The 10353-nt window shown below is 40.2% G+C and overlaps 1 protein-coding gene across 1 annotated transcript in view; it reads right to left on the reverse strand.

The window, feature by feature from the left end:
* Positions 1 to 10326, reverse strand: part of RAD54B (RAD54 homolog B) — a 60927-nt gene extending 50601 nt beyond the window's left edge. The window contains exons 1-3 of the mRNA XM_042870186.1: positions 10256 to 10326; positions 7662 to 7816; positions 6807 to 6981 (exon numbers count right to left, since the gene is read on the reverse strand). Coding sequence (XP_042726120.1) covers positions 6807 to 6981; positions 7662 to 7799 — 313 coding nt within the window. The 5' untranslated portion in view covers positions 7800 to 7816; positions 10256 to 10326. The remainder of the gene's footprint in view (positions 1 to 6806; positions 6982 to 7661; positions 7817 to 10255) is intronic.
* Positions 10327 to 10353: the final 27 nt, after the last annotated feature.

A 10353-nucleotide genomic window follows, 5' to 3' on the forward strand; every position in this document is an offset into this window, starting at 1 on the left:
ATGTGTGAATATCCTGGTTATGTCATCTATCATTACATAAAGCCTAGTTATTCTCATGGCAGCTAGATACGATCATATCAAGTTATAAATTATGTCATGCTAACTGTGGAAAGATCACACGAGAATTGCGCAAGTCTGGATTTGTTTTACAGCAGCCCATTATACTGCATTGCACATGGCTGCCCCGTCCAGGAAAGCAGCTTTGCACTTGCTGAATGCTATATGATACGTTGCTTTTGGAGGTGGAACTGGCGTTGTTTCCTTCCATCCCTCTCACACATGGTAGTTTACCTCTGCAACCGCAGCACATCTTACTGCTCGACTGCTGGACAGTCCAAAGTTGAGATAAGTGACACTGGTTAGGGAAGAGAGCTTCTTCACCAGGCTGGTGTATCACATCAGCACATCATACTGCTTTCCTTGTGTTCAGTCTATGGTAGTGAGACGTAAGTTATTTGATCACGGCTACAGGTCAGTAATGGTTTTTCCCCTGAAGACTTTAAAACTGAAGAAGTGAGGGAAGTCGTGGCTGCTGCGTTTGGTGCTTCTCAGCACAGAAACAGAAGCCCTTAAATACAGGGTACTGTTCTGGCCACTACCATAAAGCAGGTGAGGAATGTAGAATAGCAAGAGGGGAGGGATACACTGAAGAGTCATGAAAACAAGCAAGGGCTACACCAGTTTTATTCAGAGCTGTTTGCGGTAACTAAACAGGCACAGAACCTACTTTATAGCTTGTGGGAATATTCTGATTTTGAGTAGACGGAGGTGTTGTCACCAGGTGTGTTACTTGTGCTCTCAGAGCTTTGGGAACTTCCTTCTTGGTCCTTACGGGTCTCGTCCAACTCAGGATATTCCAGTTCTATAATGCCAGCCCAGGATACAAGAGTGGAGAATATCTCAAGGTTTTTTTTTCCTTTTTCTTCAATTCTAGGAATTCTGAATACTAAGATTACAGTAGGACGGTTGTTTGGCTAAAACACTGCTTCCTGCTTTGCTGCCATACCATCTGAATGTGTAACTGAAAGCACTGCATGATCATAGCAAAGGGTTCTTCCTCTGGGGAGCCCCGAGCATACAGAATTAACTGGGGAAGTGCCAAAGAAGTTCAGATGCTCACAGCAGAGTAGAGGACATTATCTCACATCACAACAAAGAACAGCAAGCAAAATGTGTCACCATGAGGAGATGCCACAGGTCCAACACTGTAGCCCAGAAAACACAAATCATCTAGAAGTAAACCACAGAATCCTCAGCAAAAAGCCTGCCTGCAAAATGTTGATTGCTGAATAGTGAGGCATGGGCCAAACTGCTAACAGTTTGTATGAATCCCTACCATGGCTGATGCGTAAATGAACGCTTCTGGAACAGCATCACATCAAGAGATACAAACAATTTCCTCTCCTATAAACTTAACTTAGCATCAATCTAATTTTCTTAATCAATCCCCAGGTACAGGTGACACCTATGCAGAACAGAAACTACCTTGAATTTAGCAAGAGCTGGCCTCTTCACTACTACAGACCACTCTGTCTATCACCCTGCGGGGAGAAGCAGTTTATTTTATATAACGGAGAACTGGCAAAATTATATCATTTTGAATACAAGATGGTAACAAAATTTAAAAACATAAAATCTAACAAGAGCAACGTGGTGATGAATTATTTCAACTGAGGCATCCACTAATACCTTAGCTGTACTAAGGTATGGTTAGTTGTCATTAAGAGATGTTTATGCAGTGTCTTTTACCCAAAGAGTTAACTCCTTTACCAACTGTTTATAAAAACATTTGAGGGGCCCACTGCACTGAAGCTATACATGCAGCTCCACCACTGACATAGACAGATGGTAAAAATACCCGACTGGAATATCTTTTCCAGTTCAATCTGTAAAGTGCAATAATGGAAATGAAGGAAGCAATAGAAATTACAATTAAGTTACAATGTTTTAAAATGCTGATGGAGACAAACAATCCTATTATGAAAATAAAATTCACTTAAATGAGGAAAGAGTTTTAACATTATAGGCCGACATACTCAGTAGACATTAATATTCCAGGGCATTCGAAAAATGTATCCAAAACTGTATGGAAATAATAAATACAGTGAATACTATAAGCATGAAAAATATTCAAGAACATTCTGACATCGTAGAGCGAACGTTTTAATCTTGTTCTGAAATACAGATACAATCTGTCTGCATTGTTAGTTCAAAGGTAATACCTGAATATGACTTCTGACAAAATTTCTCTTAGAAGGAGCATTAACAGATGTTAGAGGTGGATGAAAGACAAGGTACTCCTCAGACAAAAACGGAACAAGAGGTGGGTTGTAACAGAGCGACAGACTCCTTATGCAGCTTTTCAGTTCACCTACATCAGGTTCAAACAATGGATTCTCAGTGCAACTTGAATGTCACGTCCAAGCACACAGGTGAAAGAGCTATTTGTCTCCACACGTGATATAGCAAAGCCAGAGGGAAAACAAGACAGCATTCTCCTAGATTAAGAAGTCCAACAGAAAGTAAACTGAAAACTGATAAAAAGCATAAATTTGATTCATTACATATATAAATATAGATGCATATACATAAAGTGTTGCATTGAACAAGGTAGTGCAGGTGAGAACCTCAGTTGTGGCCAGTGCCCCTTACTAGCAGTATATGTGCACTGATATCTGCTAGAGTAGAAGTCCAAAAATTTAATCCAGAATACTGAGGGAAGTTCAGTAGAGTTCAGAGATTTGTCTGTCTGTGGATAGTTCAATCACAAACTATTTGTCTTGTAATTGCTTACAGGACCTCAGAAAGTAACGAGGACAAGTAGAAGCCAAGGAATTTTAAGAGCCACAATAATTCCAGACGTATAATTTTCAATTTCTGGGATATACTTTTGGAATGGTAAAATAATCTTCATTTTTAAAGAGCATACAGACTTATCCAACTGAATTCTTTGTAGGCATATGAGAGTAATAAATTGCCTTCTCCCACCACATCTGTTGGCAGTGTCAAATAGTCATATATTCTGAATACCAAAAAAAAGCAAAAAAAGGTACCAAAGTGATTCCCACAGTTTGCCTCATGGGAGAGAAAAAAAAAATAATGATTCATAAAACTGTAGTAAAGTTCATTTTCTTACACTGATATTTACAAAGAAGAATCATTTTTCAGTATTCAGAACTCATCATAAGCATGGTTAGCTGCTTGTCGAACACTATGTTTCTATAACCACGCATCTGAAATATCTTCAAATCCAAACCCTGATACCACTAAAATGGCCTCAAATTGTGCCAGGAGAGGTTCAGGCTGGATATTTGGAATCATTTCTTCTCCAAAGGAGTGGTCAGGTGCTGGAATGGGCTGCCTAGGGACAGAGCGGAGTCACTGTCCATGGAGGCGTTCAAGAAATGTTCAGATGTTGTACTGAGGGACATGGGATAGTGGGAATCATTGGTGGTAGGTGGATGGTTGGACTGGATGATCTTGGAGGTCTCTTCTAACCTTGGTGATTCTATGATTCTATTTAAAAACTTTCTTGAAATTATAACGCATAGGCAGGTTTCACTCTACAAAAGCTGATACCATTTTATTAAAACCTCTTTAGAAGCTTTTATCTCATCTGATAGACGTTTAGATTTCTTTTCATTAGTGTGATATTAGGATAGAAGAGAAAAAGCCTGAAAAAGCAAATTTTTTTAAGCCAGATATGCTATAATTTAAATGGATGTTATCTAACCAATACCATGATACTGACACGGTGTGTCGAATAAGTTTCACTGAAAGAATGTGCAGCATTTTCAGGGCTGGGTGAACAGAAATGAGCAATGAACAGTGCAGTTGTCCAGCTGTCCGCAGGTGTTTCAGAAGAATTTCAGTGGAAGCTGGAGTATTCAGAGTATTCATTTACACGTTCCACTGCTGTACTGGAAACCCAAACACTGCAGCTTTCAGTGTGATATAAAGTTAACAAACAGCTTATTATCTGTGTAAAACACTATTCAGGCAGTAAACCAAAATAATGCATACACAGGCTTTTTAAATCTTGAAATTATCTTAATGTCCCTTTAAGAGAGAAGTCTTTTTTGACTGAAGATATAATTCCATTACAATAGTAATAATAAACAAATACCAACTCTGGCTTTCACAACTGGTTTCCATTACTTTTGAATTTCAGTTTTGTCAAAACAATTTAGTTTCACACTATGAAAGAGGTTATAGTTTACACAGTCTACAGAATGGCAATATCAGCTGTAATGAATAGCAGATAAAAGTAACATAAGTGGCAGAAGCTGTCTTGGAGAATCTATGATATTAAGAAACTGTTTAAGATTTAATGAAGCCACAATGCAAGACTGTTTCCACAGTGCAGCATTTATACCAGCAGTGAGTCTGATGGCCATAACCAATGCTTACTTGTGATAGCCCTTTTTTTTTTTTCCCCTTGTGCTTTACAAAGAATTACAGGATTAACCCCATTCTACAGACATCAAAAGGCTCTGGCACAAAATGGTTTGTTTGGTTACTCAAGCAGTGCAACAGAAACAGGTCGCTCAGTCACACAACTGTTCCTTTTACTCATGTAATCACAGACATCCCTACCAGCTGTACCTGGAATACATGATACTGAAAAAGCATTTAATACCTTTTCCACTTAACCTTTTTTTTTTTTGTTGGGAAGATGACAGATTTCCCTGCTTGAGGCCACAGGAAGATTATTTTGGAAATAAATCCATTGATTATCCTTCAAGTGCGCTGTTAGAATCAGCAGACAAATTTTTGCAGATGTATCTACAGGGAAGCAGGATCACTCAAAGAACCTGTCCTACACACACTGAAAATTTTCTGTGAGCATGAGCATCATAGGAAGAGTTGGAAGTTACAGCACACTGCAGATAAACACAAAACCCATAGAACCAGAGAAGCTTAAGACATACAAGACTGGTAAATCTTCCCACATTGGCTCTGCAAAACAGAGCACTCTGAGTCACGCAACGTAATTATGGCAGCATCTCCTCAGGGCTATCACATGTGACCAATCAACATCATTTTCTGAGGATTAAATCCAACAAGAAGAGTCAACTGGAGTCAACAAAGTTGTTGCCTACTTGGGTATGGAACTTACAAAATGTTAGAAAGAGCATAAGGGGATTGCACAAGATGTTATAATGAGATTCTTAGGAGGAAAAAAACAAGGTAGGCCAAAGGGAAGGATGAAGGTGGTTCAGGAAGAAGCAAGTGTGGAAAAAAGGAAAAAGAGAAGCCAGCTTTAAACAGGTGTCCACCCGTGCTCTGCACCCTATCACCACAAGCTGTCTCATATTTCCTGGGTGAAGGGAGTCTTATTATGTGTGCATAAATGCACATGGAGTTGTGCATGCTAGAAACAGGGGCTTGACCACACACAGGTGCTTAGGCACCTCTGATCTGAAGTACCAACAACTGGCAAACCCATGTATATTGCCTGGTTATGCCAGTGTGTGATCACTAGCAAACATCAAACGGGACTAGCTGACAAATAGGAGATGAGGTTTGGGTGTCAGGTTTTGGAGCAGCCATGAATCTGGGCCAGATTATGCAGAGACCAGAGGGTCTGCAAGGTGGCTACTGGACGGACCAGAAAGTACAAATGGCTTTCCTGGAAAGAGCAGGATATCTGAGGGGAGTGACTACTGGTTGGCCAGCCACTGCTAAGTTTGGACTAGGTAGCAGAGTGTCATGTTGATTTGTATGCATCTGTTGTGAACAAGGTAGCTGGCAGACCAGGAGATACAGCAGCCAGGTGTCTAAGGCCATGTACTGGAGGGATCTGTAGTGTGTAATTTACATGAGTGCAGGTCTGAGAGCCAGCAACATGACTGAGGCCTTTGTGGTTCACATGCCCAGGGAGACAGAGGGCAGTTCAAGGGAGGGAGGGAAAGGATTGTGTAGAACTATCGTAATTATCAAAGTAATTAATTATGAAGAGAAAACAGTGAATTAACAGCAAGATAGATGTTAAGATGCATGAGTTGGCTCCAAGGGGAATGATTTTTATCCATCAAGGCAAGTACTTCAGGTAAAGTGAAATGCTTCTCATATGCATTTGGCAGCAGAGCCAGCACACCCGCATTCATGCACATCTGTGATCATGGCACATGAAGAGCAGAAAAAGAATATATTCAATTCCATGGAGTTAACCAAGTCCATCAAAGTGCATTTTTACATTTCAGACACTTCACCAACTTTGCAGTGCTTACTACCTAGCTTTTGAGAGGAACATTCATTACCAGGGTTAAAAAATTAATGAATGGTACACGAGTGAGCACAGCCTGTCCTAGTTACATGAGTTAATAACACATGCTTGAACCTGAACGGCCACCAGAGACACTGTCATCAGATCAGATCTTACACTGAAGAAGCCCTCATGGATTCTGAAAAGCGTGAATCCATTCAGTATCATTTGTATTCTCTGCATGAGGCCAACAAAATATCCAGACTGCGATATTCTTCTAAAAATTAGGGAATCCCAACTCTTTTTATGATATTACTCTCAGTTAGAGCAACTTGACTATAAGTACGCTTATAGAAGACATACCTGAATAGCAGCACTAGCAATTAATTGGCTTGTAAAATATCAGCTTTTTTTCCTTCTTCATTTAAGAGAATTGCTTAATGCTTGTTGCAGTTACACTCTGCCCAGCAGAACAACAAATAATGCTCCCATTGCACAAGACACAAGTATTTCATAAAAGTCTAGAAAGCAGCATACCAGACACGAGCTTTTAAATTCTCACACAACACACAGCACTAAGTAGGAAAGTGCATCTTACCAGCTTTGGGTGCACTGTGTGTTTTCATTTCCAACTTGCTGCACTTACTAGTGCTGTTCCATGCTTTTGCAGACTTTACTTTTCCAGATGACTCAACAGACTGTGTAAAATTTTCATTCTGATTCTCGCTGAACATTTCAGAAAACAGTGAAACACTTCCATGTTTTTCACCTATCTGCAAAAGAGAAAGAATTTCAGGATAGCATTTCCTTCAGGCAGTTGAAATGAAATAGAAAAGAGAGCAACAAGAAGAGATTTCAGTAGTTTGATAATGAGGATTATGTGTCTATCTATGCTGATATATACATTCCCACACAAATATATACACTCTCATTTTCAGAACATTAAGTGCATGATCACAAAACCAAACACCATCCATGCAGATAGATTTTGAGCTGCATTTAATAAAAGTTTCCAAAGATAAAATTAATAAAAATTCTGGAGCTTTTTTTGGTCAATACTATAGATTTCAGAGAAAGTTTCTTACAGCAAAACTGTGACTGAATGTATTGGCATTTAATTATTAAATGCCTTGTTTTCGAATTTGCTTTTGCCAAAGCATCACAAACCACTGAACTCAACAAAGTCCAGGCCAATACACCTCAGCTGCATTAAGAATTTGGGCTCAGTACTGATTCCCATTATTCATTTCAAAAATATTTTCCTGTGTGCACTTCACAGAGTGAAAAAAAAACCTACCCAAGATGCAAGATCAAATTTAGTAAGAGCAAAGTTATCAAAGCCTAAAAGTACTGATGATCTTAACTGGGACTGTATGCTGTAAGCACAGATACTACCTTTTATTAACAATACTGCAGAAACAAATGTAATTTTTAGCACATTCTTCATTTTTACCTCCTTTGATTTCATGTCTTGGTCCGTTTCCTCATTTTCAACCTTGGGACAAATTGCATTACTTTTTCCTGGTGGTATAAACTTTGGCTTTTTGGCTACATTTCCTAGCACTTGACTTGGAGCTGCTGATCGCCTCATATTTTGTTTGTACCACTCTGAAGGGAAGAAAGCAAGTTACAAAAACACCGTCAGAAAAGGCTTCAGATGTGGAAATACAGCCATAATGAAAAATACAAGTAGTCTTTTAAAAAAACAAACAAACAAACACAGCAACTTATGTGAAATATTTTCAAATGGCTTTTTTTATTCACAAGCATAACAACTTACGAGAAAGTAGAAGAACTGCAACATTTTAAGTACTAAGAAAGACTACTGCAATTTCTGCAGCTTCTTTTTTCATTTGGAGAGCAAGTAATGCAGTTCTCAAGAGCAAGATATGCTCTGGGGATGATCGATGTAGGGCTTTTTATCAAACTTTCAAATTGTTCTTAACAGCGATTGATATAAAAGAATCCACTACTCCAAATGCTTAAAACATAATTTTAAAAAACCTAATATTAGTAAAACAATGAATGCTGAAGTTCCAGTTCCTGTCTGGGAGTAACATTTTGCATTAAACCATCAGTGATATTTGTAATTCTGACACGCAATAAAAGATTACAATTCAGTTGAGATTCTCCCTCCATATTACATTCAACTGAAGAGTGAAAGGAATGTACTGTAGGTTTTCCCTCAAAATGCAAGGCCATTATTCCTCTAGCCAAGCTCAGACAAAACTAAACACGCACCAAAATTAACATGGCAAAGGATGCTTGCAACCACTGCAATGAAATGTTATAATCTTAATACTTAAATTAGTAGAAACAACAACAACAACAAAAAAGAAATCCAATGGAGTGACCCAGAAGCTCAAATGAAAGAAACAATGGAACAGCAATTAACGGAACATACTTTGGTTTAATTCTGCATTCATACATCATTTTAATTGATTCCCTCCCACCTCTAATTATCAGGTAAGAACACACCATTAAAGCAATTGCAGACACAAATACCTCTATCCCCCTGAAAGCACATTTGCATCTCATTCCAAGAGGCACTGAGTTCCTGCACTTCAATTTTTACACTGCTGTGCACTCCAGTGGCGTACCATGGCACAGCAACCTTTCTTTCCAAGATTTACACACAACCAGCAACACAGTACTACCGAAACACTTTGCAGACATTAGATACAGCTGATGGTACTCCTTTATATCTGAGACATGCAGACGCTGACAGTGCTGTTGTCTTCTGTATACTATGAACGATGACACATACATGATGCTGTTACTAGACATAAACCATTATGGTAAGGATCAGCCATAAAGTAGGACCAAGGTAGGTATGGCTACATCAAGGAATACCTCCACGTTCCAACTACTTCCACCAAACATTAAACATGCTCTTTCTAAAGAGACAACCACCACTACCCTGCAGCTGCCATGCCATTACGGATGGCTCCAGGGAAGCTGCAGGAAGTAATGAGAAAAGCTCTGCTCCTGCCTTTGTGAGCCACCTGGCCAGACCAGAGTAAGCATCCCGTGAAACCACAGCCTGCAACGTCTCATCACTGCACCTGTTTCTGCAAGCACTCAATTCAGCAGTTACGTTTCTCCTTAAAAATATCTTACCATCTGCATTAAAATAAAACATGCATGCAAGAGGTATTTCAAAATCAAAGAATCACAGAATCATAGAACGGCGTTGGTTGAAAAGGACAAAAATTATCATCCAGTTTCAACCCCCTGCTACATGCAGGGTCGCCAACCACCAGACCAGGCTGCCCAGAGCCACATCCAGCCTGGCCTTGAATGCCTCCAGGGTTGGGGCATCCACAGCCTCCCTGGGCAACCTGTTCCAGTGTGTCACCACTCTCTGTGTGAAAAACTTCCTCCTAATATCTAACCAAAACCTCCCATATCTCAGTTTAGAACCATTCCCCCTTGTACTATCACTGTCCACCCTCATAAACAGCCGTTTCCCTTCCTGTTTATATATCTGTTTATAAATTTGGCATTTTCAACTCAGCACTGAATCGTAACAGAGACTGTGACATCAGTCATTTTAGCCCAAATTTAACTTTCCTCAACACCTGAAGAAAGATTCCTGGCAGGTATGACCAGGCTTACTGTACTCAGGACAGATGTGTAACAGGGATCTGCTTTGCTGCAGTAACTGCAGGCAGGCAGCGTTAGTGCCGATCTGCATATATCGGTGTTGGTCAGAAATCACTTGGAATGGGCAATATCTGTAGGAGTCTGAACAGGCACAAAGAGCAGTATTACGCATAGTGCTGTCAGCCCAAGGCTCTTCACCATCATAGGACGGCCTGTGTTGAACAGGACCACAATGACCATCTGGTTTCAACCCCCCTGCTATGCGCAGGGTCGCCAACCACCAGACCAGGCTGCCCAAGGCTGCTCACAGCTGTAAGTCAAATAACTACTTAAGGTCTGGCTTACAGCAGAGCCACAAAAGATACCCAAAAAGACACCTGACAGAGGAAACTTATCGGTGAGGAATTATTTTGGGTCAGGCCGTGCTATCCCCACCTTTACCTCAGCAGCCGCGCTCGTCGCGCTCAATTGTCCCGCCGCTCGCTCTCGTCAGCCCGCCGGCCGCCCTACGCATGCGCCCCACTCTTCCACCTAGCGCG

Source organism: Lagopus leucura, unplaced genomic scaffold, assembly GCF_019238085.1.
Source record: "Lagopus leucura isolate 7727_CA_CO unplaced genomic scaffold, USGS_WTPT01 Super-Scaffold_100002, whole genome shotgun sequence".
In the NCBI taxonomy this organism is placed as follows: domain Eukaryota; kingdom Metazoa; phylum Chordata; class Aves; order Galliformes; family Phasianidae; genus Lagopus; species Lagopus leucura.